General features: G+C 39.7%; 1 protein-coding gene across 5 annotated transcripts in view; it reads left to right on the top strand.

The window, feature by feature from the left end:
* The window catches only part of LOC131226158 (uncharacterized), a 35,947-nt gene that overhangs the window by 673 nt on the left and 23,005 nt on the right, over window positions 1-12,269 (top strand). The window contains exon 1 of one of the 5 annotated variants that reach the window (XM_058221877.1): window positions 1,438-2,145. The exons of 2 other annotated variants lie outside the window; for them this stretch is intronic. In XM_058221877.1, coding sequence (XP_058077860.1) covers window positions 2,095-2,145 — 51 coding nt within the window. In that variant the 5' untranslated portion in view covers window positions 1,438-2,094. Of the gene's footprint in view, window positions 1-1,437; window positions 2,146-11,378; window positions 11,421-12,269 lie in introns of those variants that run through there. 2 more of the 5 variants (XM_058221880.1, XM_058221878.1) reach the window with 2 other exon arrangements.

Here is a 12,269-nt window from a genome sequence, read left to right as displayed (position 1 = left end):
TTATATAAATTTCACTTATTTATGCATTTGGTTGATTTTTATTTTTTATTGAAATTGTGAGTTGGGTTTTCAGCGATTTTTCTCTTAATTCAGCTTTGTTCTCTTCAGATGCATTGATTAACATTTGATTATTTATTTTTATTTTTTTTTGATTGGGGTGGAGTTGAAATTTGAGTTGAAATTGTAGTGAAATGGCATTTCCTAACATGGTTTTTGTTTTCCTAATACTTTCCCGTACCTTTCTCTGTTTATGTTAATTTCACTTTTTTTTTTTTTTTTTGTATAGATTTGGTTAATTTTTTGTTGAAATTGCGAATTGGGTAGTCATCAATTTTTGCTCTTAATACAGTTTTGTTCTTGTCAGGTGAATTGCTTTTGGCCTGTTCGGGTGCAACTTTAAAATGAGTTCATCCCATTTTAGTTAATTGTAATTATGTTTTAAAGATCATATTTATTTTTGGTAAGAATTAAAAATAATATTGATAGCCAACAATCATGATCTCTAAGATGTAATTGCAATGAACTAAAACGGTATGCACTCATTTTAAAGTGGCACTCAAACAGGCCCTGACAATTTGAATTTGTATGATTATGCATGTAATCTGGTCGAGGTTTGGGTGCAACATATTTCTCCATGCATTTTGCTTGATGGTTTTGTGGATATTGGACATGAACTTTACTTTCAATTTGCTGCTTTTTTTTTACAAATAGATTTGCATCTGGATATAATTAGTTCAGTGAGTGTGCTTTTTTAGAATTGGGTTTTTGTATCGTCTTGATTTTTTTATTTTTATTTTTGTTGTTGTTGCAATTGAAGTTAAAATTTAGTGAATTTACATTCCTTGACATAGGTTTCTTTTAGCCCTCCAACCTCCCCCACATGCTGAACACGTGCCATCCTGGCAACTATGTCGACATCTGAGTGGTGTAAAAGGTCACCACCACTGTGAAGATGATCTGCCACAAAACTCACCATATACGAAGAGAATGAACAGTGTATAAACTTGCCAATGGTCTACATTCCACGTGCACGTCTGGCCTGCTCATGAGTGGACCTGAATATTTTTTCTCCATGTCATTTTTATTAGACAATTTTCTACACGATATCCATCTGGCTCTTCTCAAATTCACAGCACAAGCAAATCCTCCCATTCATAGAAACCTGGATAATGTATGGCAAGAAGATTGCCACATATGTGGCAAAATCTTCTCCCCTTTATTGTAAAGATAATCCCTGTAAGGATGTAACTTTATATATTTGGAATACAACAAACTCAAAATACGTAAGGAAATTTTCAATTAAAAAAAGAGTATTCTTTATAGTATCAAAGCCACTGATTTGGGGCATCTGAACCGTCTATTGTCGTTGCCAGTCAAAACCTACCCACTAGCCCTCCAACCTATCTCTGTTGATACCCATCTTTGCCCTGTGAGCATCCAAAAACTTATCCGCTGCTATTGCCATTGCCACTCACGCCCATCATCCATCCGCAACCTTTGTTGACGTCCGCAGCCCCGGTCATCGCCTAAAACCCAAACCTCCATCAGTGCAGTATCCCTGTTGCCGTCCACAACCATCACCAACACCCCTGTTGCGCCAACACCAGCACCAACACCCCATCAGCTCCAGTACCCGCATCCCATCCATTATCACCACCAAACCCTCGTCACAATTTCTTGCCATTTTCTGTTGCTCCTGTTCCTGTTGCAACCCACCTCCTACAACCCTTCACCGTTGCCATCCCCCAGATCTTGCAGCCCAATGCCATCAAAAATCTCCATCGGTCCCCATCCCCAATTATAAAACCCATTGCTAGTGCCTGCCCTCGGCCCCCAAATTCCCTACTGCATCTCCATCATCCTCATCCCCTGTCACGCACACCTGCCACACCATCATCAATATAACTGCCTCACTCCTGTCTCGTCTCTACTGTCACCATTGTCATCCTCATTCTCAGATCCGGCAACCCCCACCGCCATACCCAAACATCCTGAGTGGCGGGTTGCTATGGGTGAAGAATTTATTGCACTAAAAAAACAGGGATCTTAGTCGTTAGTTCCATTATCTGCAGCAAAGAATATAGTAGGCTGCAAATGAGTTTATCATATCAAAACCCATTCGATGGGTCACTTGAACGCTATAAGGTACGATTAGTTGCCAAGGGGTATCATCAGTAACCTGGAATTGATTTTACAAAAATATTAAGCGTAGTTGCCAAACCTACAACAATTAGAGTTGTTTTCACGCTCACAGTTAATTCTGATGGCCCATCTGACAATTGGATGTACAAAATGCGTTTTTACACGACATTCTTCAGGAAGAAGTTATGTGCACCAACCTCTTGGATTCGTGGATTCTTAACTCCCAAACCATGTTTGTTGTCTACACAAATCCATCTACTGAGTCAAACAATCCCCGAGAGCCTGGTTTAACACATTGAGGTCGATTACCATTTTGTTCAAGAAAAGGTCGTGTGATTCATTTCATCTCCTCTCAAGATCAAATTCTGTCTTCATCACAGTTCCAAAACTTGCGAACCAAACTAATGGTCCATGATTGCCCCATCAGTTTGTGGGAGGGTATTAGACAATCTTCTACACAAGATTCATGGAAACCTGGATAATGTACGAAGAGAAAATTGCAAAAAATCTGGCAAAATCTTCTTCCCGATCATCCCTGTAACTCCATATATTTGGAACACAACAAACTCAAAATACACGAGAATATTTTCAATTCAAAAACAGATATATTTTAATTTTCATAATGGAGTCTAAAATCTCCCACAAGTGTGCTGGTTCGGCATGTTCTGTGTGTAAACTGGCATGTATGGTTTTTATTGCTCTCAATTGATTGTTATTGCTTAGATAAATTGACCGATATTTGAATTGGTATCATTTTTTTAGTGCAATTTGATTATCATTTATATTGAATTTGAGTGATATAATATTCCTTGACATGGATTTTCTCCCATCCCATTCTTCATGTGTTTCTGCTAATTAAATATCATTTTTTAAAAATGTTTTGGTTGATTTTTAATTTTAATTTTAATTTTCGAATTTCTGACATGGTTTTCATGTAATGATCTCAATTAAGTTTCGTTTCTTCGATGAAATGATTATGCATTTGAGCGACATCAATGACACGTTTATCATTGCTGTTTTGATCTTTGAATTCGTATCATTGGGATCATTTGAAGAAAAAGTTGTTATCATTTGGGGTATAATTTAGTTTAAGTTGGAGTTGAATGAATCTGAGTGACTTTACACTCCTTGTTAAAGGCTGGATCTATGAGTTATTTTTACTCTTTTTATGCAATGTATTTTTAGAAGGTAAAACTGGGCTTGAACCCAAGACCTCAGTCTTGAAACAGAGGCTGATGGTTGCTTTTACAACTCTGACACGCAGTTTCATGTGTAGCTCCTGATCAGTCTTAGAATGTTTGTCATTTGAATTTGTGTTAGTCGGGGTTTAATTTGGTTGTCATATGAGTCGAGAGTAAAATGATATTCTTTGCAATTGGTTTCTCTTTACCCAATGTATGCACATGTTTCTGTTAGTTAGATTTCACTATGCATTCATTGACAACTTTAGATAGTTTTCATAGTTTGCTCTCAACTCATTATTGCTTCTTAGAAGAATCAATTGCCATTTGAATGAGATTGTTGTCGATTTTATTTTATTTTTCAATCGGATCTTTGGTTTTGTGTTTGCTTAAGTTATAATTTGGTTGTGATTTTAGTTGAATTTGAGGACATTGCAGACATTCTTTGAGATGGGTTTCCTTGAACCTTTTACCAATTCTATGGTTTTAAGTTTCATTTTTTTGATGCATTAGTTGATGTTTATTTTCAAAATTCAACAAGGATTTTTTCATCTATTGTGCTCTCTTGACTGTTGCTTCTTAGATGAACTGAATAGAATTGGTGTCTTCTTGAGTTTTGATTTGGACTTTTGAGTTTGCATCTTATGGGGAACACAAAAAACCTTAGGGGTTTCGCCTTTATGAGGATGTCAACGGCTGAGGAGGCAAAGTGAGCCTTTGAGCTTACAATGGCGGGATCTACAAGGGAAGGAAGATGCTGGTGCAGAGAGTCCACCATGGACTAGAAACCATTAATATGCTTGTGTGTGGGAAAATAGAGGAGGTAGGGGAAGAAACTGAAGCGACAAAAGAGAGAGGGAAGGGGTTTCGAAGATGGTATACTGATAGGTATTGCAGAGAATCGAGGATGAGGGGAGCAAGATCTTATCATGATGTGGTACAAAGTTTTTTTTTTTTTTTGGGGGGGGGGGGGAGACTCACGGAGGGAGTCTATCAAAAGGGACTTAGTAACACAAGGAGGGGGTGAAGATTTTGCCAGATTTTTGGCAATCTTCTTGTTGAGTATTTCACCATCATTATCAGAATGTAGTACTTCAATAGAACATTGGAGTCGAGTAGAGACTTCATTGTGAAAAACCTTGAACATATCAAAAACCTCATTCTTAGATTTCATAAGATAAATTCATGTCATCTTAGAATGATCATCAATAAAAGAAACAAAGTGCTTATAGCTAGAAGTGGAGTTCACTAGTGCAGAACCCCAAACATCAGAATGTAACTTAAAAGGCCTGTACTTCTGCTCAAATGAACTTGGAGAGAATATAATGTTTTGAAAACTCACTAGTATTGCAATATAATGGCTTAATAGCATAAATGGAATGAAACATATGCTTTAACCTAGACAATGATGGATGTACTAAATGACAATGCCATTTGGATACAAACTCTCTATTTAAAGACAAAACATTAATAACTCCTATAGTGACACCATCCAAAAACTAAATCCCTCCATGCTCATGTCATGGCCCCCCCCACCAATATCTGCTTCGTGTAGAGGTCCTGAAAAATTCAGTGAGAAGGGAACAAATCTTACGGAGCAATTTAGGGACTTGGTAAGAGAGTTAACAGACAATAAATTAAGTGGAAAGTTAGGTGCATGGAGAATAGATGATAGCTCCATAGTGGGAGAAAGGGCGATGGAACTAGTTCTAGAGATGAGAGACTATTTACCATCAACTACAATAACAAAACGCGGTTGGGTGGAAGATTGATAAGATTTGAAAATATGAAACTTAATAGTCATAAGAGAAGTGGCTTTGGAGTCAATGACCGAGGACGAGTGACACATGAAGTGCAATACTTGATTGGACGATAAAAGCTTTGGAGGTAGATGCAACGTCACAATCGTGAAGTTGCATCAAGGCATCATATGTCTTTTGAGATATAGCGATAGAAACACCTGTGGTAGGCAACACTTGAAGCACTGCGGAAGTGGCCTAAGTAGGAGGAGAAGACTCAGAATCGGAAGGAGTAACACTCGCCTGATAGGCTCCTGCTTGTGAAAGGCAACCAATATCCCAACATCAGTAAACAATATGATTCGTTCCACCATAGTGAGTACAAACACAAGTTAACTATCACAACCATGGCCACTGACACCACTGCCACGATCACCTCTATCAATATTACGGCCCCTGCCTCGACCACCACGGCCACTACCATGGGTCCATGAACTTGGGACTCTAGTGAACTATGAGTAGAATGATCCCATGCCAAGTAAGCAGATCTATTTGATGCTATAAGAGAAGCAAAAGACGAAGTAGCAACCCACTGAACAGGAGCATAAACAACAAGAACGGATGGAGATGGTTCCATAATAGCAATATGATCATGAACAACTTAATATTCAGAAGTCCAAAGAGATAATGCATAATCTGAGTCTCTTCTTGCCATTGCCAGATGAGATTGATTAGATCATACCCTTCTCGGTCCACTCTGTTCGTACAGACGGTACAGTTGTTGAAGTCAGCAAGGCCCTTCAATTGCGATCATGGGAAAAAAAAATCTGGAGAACCTTGCTCAGATACCAAGTAAAGATTCACAAACTCACACTAGTTGGTAAAAAAGAAAAGACCGAGGTGAAAAAAGAAGAAAAGAGAAGGGGAGGAAGACTATGTGGCACTATTTTAGTTTGCAGAAGAACGAGGGATAAAGAAGATGTAGCTGGTGTAACAAAGAAGGATCCAAAGATCTCCCAAAGTGATGCAGGACAATTAACCACTTGCTCTAAAAGCTCGAGCTAATAGAGTATGGCGAATCAATCCCTTTATCTCATAGCACAGGCCCCACATCCCATGGGTTAGGATCTCAGCCAAACTCCCCTCGTGGGCCCTACTTTATATGGGTTTCGCTTCACACGAGCCACCCGCCTCACATAAGTGGGGCCCGCCTCACACGGGCCACCCACCCCGAGTGTGCCCTTGCATCCCACATGCCACTCCACTTGAGCTCAGTGTGAAAACGCCCCTGCATTAATCACCCCCGATGAGGAGTCTCGAACGCGAGACCTCTCGCTTTGATATCACTTTGATGCAGGACAATTAACCACTTGCTCTAAAAGCTCAAACTGATAGAGTATAGCGAATCAATCCCTTTATCTCATAGCCCAGGTCCCACATCCCATGGGTTAGGATCTCGGCTGAACCTTCCTCGTGGGCCCCACTTCACATGGGTTCCGCTTCACATGAGCCACCCGCCTCACATGGGCCGCCCACCCTGAGTGTGCCCCTACATCCCACAAGCCACCCCACTTGAGCCCGGTGTGAAAATGCCCCTGCATTACAAAGGCTTCGAAGAAGTGAGTTTGAATTCTATTATCAATTATAAGTCGGGGAGCTTGTAAGAGGTGGTAAGAAAGAAAAGGAGGGCAAGATTGGTGTTGAAATGAAGATACTAAGTTGGAATGTTAGCGGCTTGTGGTGTTGATAGAAATGAGGGTAGGTCAAGGATATGTGCTCTAGATCGAAGGCTGAAGTGATTGTGCTGCAAGAAATAAAACTCTATACAGTGGACTGAAAGCTGATGGATTCTGTATGGATCATAAAGGCGAAGGAGTGGGTATCTCTGGATGTAATAGGTGCAGCAAGGGGGTTCTGGTTGCATGGGATTCTCAGCTATGGGTTAGAGAGGATTCCTGGTGTGGTGTGTTCTCGGTTTCGGTTGTGCTAGAGGACTCGAAGTCGAGATTTTGATGGTTTCTTACAACTATTTACGAACCAAATTAGGTAGCAAGGGGGGTAAGAGTTTTGGGAGGAGCTAAACTCAACACGAAGGAGATTTGATGGGTTGTGGTGCATAGGAGGGGATTTCCATGTGATCAAATTTTCCTACGGAAAATTAAACATGGGGAAGATTGCATGCAACATAAAGGACTTCTTGGAATGGATAGGCAACCATGAAATGGTGGATCTCCCATTCAACGGAGTTAAGTATGCTTGGTCGAATGGGCAAGAAGTGGCAATTATGTCCAGAGTAGACGGATTTATTGTGTCATTGGAGTGGATAGAGCATTTTCCATTAATACAACAAAGGAGATTGCCAAGACCAGTGTCTGACCATTGCTCAATATTTTTGGATGTTGAAGAGGAAATTTCGGGCCCAAGGCTTTTAGATTCGAACTTATGTGTCTCGAGGAATAGTACGTAACTTTGACTTAAAGAAGGCATATGACCACATTCAATGGGACTTTTTGAACTACATGTTGGGGTGGTTGGGATGTAGATCAAAGTGGAGGGGCTGGATGCATGTCTGTGGTTGGCGACTTTTTTAGTACCAATCAATGGCTCCCAAGAAGGCTACTTCAAAAGCTCCAGAGGGATACAATAGGGGGGACATAGAGGGATACAATAGGGGGACCCACTATGTCCCTTTCTGTTCCTAGTCTGGTGCCAGAGGTGCTTGACAAGATGCTAGAAAAAGGACAGAATAAGGTTTCATTTAGGGTTTCAGGATGAAGAAATCAGCTGCCCAAATCTCCCATCTCCAATTTGCGGATGACAAGTAGTTACTCCCATGTGACTGCTAGTCCCACCTTGGTAGACAACCTAAAGAAGATCATTCAATGCTTTGAGGTGGTTTCTCGGCAACAGGTTAACATCGCTAAAAGTGAAATGCTTGGGATTCAGATGCCCAAAGAAGAGATCACTCGGATGGTGGAGGTATTTGGGTGTATGGTGGGATTGTTTCCGTCTACTTATCTTGGACTCTCACTTTGTATAGGGAGACCAGCAAAGCGGCGAAGCTTCTTCGGAACAAGGTAGTGGAGAAGGTTGAGTGAAAGTTGGCAAGTTGGAAGCATTGGTATTTGTCTCTAGGAGGATGAATAACTCTCCTTAAAGTGGCAATGTTGAATATGCTCATATACTTTGTCTTTATTTAGTGCCCAAAAACGATGTTGCATAGGTTGGTGAAATTGAGACGTGATGTCTTTGGGAAGGATTGGAAGGAAATAACTTTCATCTTTTTAAATGGGAAGAGGTGTGTAGGTCGTATGGGGAGGGAGCAACTGGGTTAACGGACCTAGAAAAATTGAACCTTGCTCTATTGGGGAAGTGTCTATGGAGGTTTGGGTCAGAGGAAGGGGCCTTAGGGAGGGAGGTCATAGCAAGCAATATGGGTACTAGGATAGTGGTTGGTGGGTTAGAGAGGCATCGCTTTATAGAGCCTTAAGCATTTGGAAAGCAGTCGCTAGTTTGAAAGGAAAATTTAGTCAAGGGACATGTTTTGATGTAGGCAATGGGAAAAGAGTCCGATTTTGGGAGGTTGTTTGGGTTGGGGAACTTCTTTTGAAAGTTCAATTCTAGTAGGTGGCTAACTTATCTATGAATCAGAATATTTTGGTTGTTGATTGCTATTCAAGAAGTGGAGTGGTGGTGTGGTATCTATGCTGTAGGAATATGCTTAATGGGGAAATGGAAATGTTTATGGAGCTGCAAAAGTTTCTCTTAGGGCCTGTTTGGGAGTGTGGACTTGGAACCCCTTGGATTCAGAACCCCCTGGATTTGGAATCCTCCCATTGTGTTTGGCACCCGGAATTTAGAATCCCCTTTAATTCAAAAGTAGCTATGCATAATATATTTACAGGGGTTTGAATTTAATTACTAAATCAACTTTAATATCTCTAATTAGTGTATGTATGTAATTTTTGACACAATGGTTGTAACTGATGTTTTAAATATCATTATCGCATAATGTATTGCACCCTTGGGATATGGATAAATATCGGTTATCGCGTGGGATATATCAATTGTATCGCGTAATGTATCGCTGTTGCTGGTAAACATGGCAACATTGGCAAATTGGTTGAATGTTTCAATGAAACTTCAGGGATTGTTGAAAAAGGCATCAATACACACTTAGAAATCAAAACATTACAAAAAAAAGTGCACATAATAGGGGTTTCCTTTGTATGGGGTTGTAATATATGTGCTTTCCAACTGAATTGATGGAAGTATATTCAAAGTCTATTCATATAATTTATAACTGTAAGAAGACATGTATGGAAACACAAGCAATACATTCAAAAGCAAAAGAAGAATCACTAGATCGGGTTACATACATGTTTAATTGTGTTTGGATGCAAAGATTGCAATTGATTTGTGAGAAATTGAGAAAATTTGTTTTTTCTCAATGTTCCGCAACTTGACCCATCTCCCCCAAATCTCTAAATTAAAGTTCCAAATCCATAATTTTTCATAGAAAACTTGAAGAATCATAGATTTGTAACCATTTGACACTGGTTTTAACGTGATTTACAACAATAACATGGATCGAAAATTGAAAATGCTCATTGGATTGAATAGGTGGGATATATCGGCACTACCTATGTGTTTCGTATTGCACAGGTGGGATGTATCAGCTGATATCGTCGATATTTAAAACACTGGTTGTAACAAGCCCGTTGAAATATATACTTTGCCTGAAAATGATGAAATTCCAAGTCTCGGATGGGCCACAAGCACGAGATCACATCCGAGTGACTAACCAACGATTTTTAACCATTGGTTTACATGGATAATGTTTGGACGGCACAGATCATTGTATTAAAGTAATTATAGTGATGCAATTGATAATCTAATTGTTTTGGTATATCATCAGTGGACCATGTGCCCAATAGATTAATAGTCTAGTGACACACATGTTACACATGCAACTCTTGGAAGGATTTTAGATGTAATCCAAGCTTTCACCGTGGATTTGAAACCCCTCGGATTTGAAGCACTCAGTTACTTTATGGTGCCAAACATATAAGAGGATTTGAAATCCCCTCAAACACCCTCAAACCCCTCCAAATCCATCGTGCCAAATGACCCCTTAAGGCGTTCACTGTTGGAGGAGGTTGGTGATAGGATGATATGGAAAAGGGATGATCTGGTCAGTTTTCAGTCCGGTCTTTCTACAAAATGCTTCTGCCCTCGATGCCGGGTGAAAGATGTGTTCATACGACAAGGCTCTGGTTCTATGGGGCACCACCAAAAGTAGTGGCATTGCATGGGTTGCGGGAAGAATGAGAGTCCTTACCATATAGACAACCTGCAAAAAAGATCAACGCCAATCCCAAACATTTGTATCATGTGTATGGCTAATGCAGAAATGGTTGATATCTCTTTGTCGAGTGCCCTTTCGCCCTGGAAATCTGAGAAAGCTTCTTTGGCTCATTTGAGGTCCCCTTGGGTGCTACCAAATTCAATAGGTGATCAGTTGATGGCATTGGAATGGTGTTGGTCTTGCTAAGGAAAGGAAAGTCATGTGGACATTGGCTTTGCTTGCTGGTTTATGGGCAATATGGGGGGAAAGGAATCACATGCGTTTTATTTGTGGTTTGGAAGGGGATGTGGCTACCAAAGCAAAATGATTAGTGGTGGAATGGGTTTCCTTGTTAACGAAGTTTGAGGATTGTAATTTTTTTCTTCTCTTTTGAGGTCCTAAATATTGGTTTTCATTGTGCTACCTCTGTGCTTTCTTAAAAAATACCTTTATCACTGCCTTTCAAAATAAAAATAAAAATTGATTGCTATTAGTTGAATCTGAGGTGAAATGATATTCCTTTACATGGATGTTTGAGGCCTGTTCTTTGATCACGATTTCTTTGTTAGCTATGCTTTTTCCCCCCATTTCCCCCATGTTTCAGTTAATCTTTTTAACCAACTTTGGTGTGTATTGGCTGATGAAGGTAGTAACAGCATGAATGCTCTCATTTTTGTGTTGTTTCTTTAGATGAAGTGGCGAATTTTTGAATGATATTGGTGTTGTGCCATTTCCCTTTTAATCCGGAGGTTTACATCCATAACATTTGAGGTGCCATTGGGTTCATTTTCAAGTTGAAATCTTGTGACATAAATTTCATTGACTTGGGTTTCTAATTACCAGTTTTTGTTTAGGGTTCCTTTTATTGGGTTTGCTTCTTAACATTTTGATCATCGATTCCTGTACTGCTGGAGGATGCAAAATGAAGCTCAATCTAAATAAGGGTCTCCTGAGAAGAAGACCATGCAATGCAGGGGTCTGGCTATGGGAAGCCTCAAATGGCATATTGAGGTTTGATGTGGTGTGTGTGGGAGGCTTGGAGGTGACACAAGCCATGTATTTTGCGAATTTACTGGGCTCATTATCTGCAAGCTAGTTCGTCTAGATTAAAAAATGAAAGACTCAAGCTCAAACAGTCAGTACTAAAAGTGACAAATGGAAGAAACCAACCAAATCAAATGAATGCGACTTGCTTGGGCACCCAGCTAGTTGTGTAGCTAAAGGCACATAAACACATACTCTTATTTGGTTGGCCAGATATAGATTAAGGGAAACATGCTAAGTGCCATTCTATGAATGGTCAGTTGTGTTTATCACTGTCTTGTCATGTCTTTTTCTATGGAATTATTGTTGGGGCTTATGATGGACAACAACATGACTTGATTATTTTCTAGTTCAGTGTTGGAAAATGCTAGTCGGTCACATGTTTTACAAGCTCCCATAATTTCCTGTTAAGTCAAATGAAATTCAGTGGAATTTCATTCTAGGTTTGAAGCTATATTAGACAAAGCGTTCAGGTTTTTATCCAAACTTGGTCTTGTTAGAATGAGAAGATTGTTTGTATATCATGAATGTTCTTGATGAACGACTTGCTTGGGCACCCAGCTAGTTGTGTAGCTAAAGGCACATAAACACATACTCTTATTTGGTTGGCCAGATATAGATTAAGGGAAACATGCTAAGTGCCATTCTATGAATGGTCAGTTGTGTTTATCACTGTCTTGTCATGTCTTTTTCTATGGAATTATTGTTGGGGCTTATGATGGACAACAACATGACTTGATTATTTTCTAGTTCAGTGTTGGAAAATGCTAGTCGGTCACATGTTTTACAAGCTCCCATAATTTCCTGTTAAGTCAA

The sequence above is a fragment of the Magnolia sinica genome, chromosome 14, assembly GCF_029962835.1.
Source record: "Magnolia sinica isolate HGM2019 chromosome 14, MsV1, whole genome shotgun sequence".
NCBI lineage: Eukaryota > Viridiplantae > Streptophyta > Magnoliopsida > Magnoliales > Magnoliaceae > Magnolia > Magnolia sinica.
Note: the sequence above shows the minus strand (reverse complement) of the source record. Positions and strands in the feature narration are given on the sequence as shown.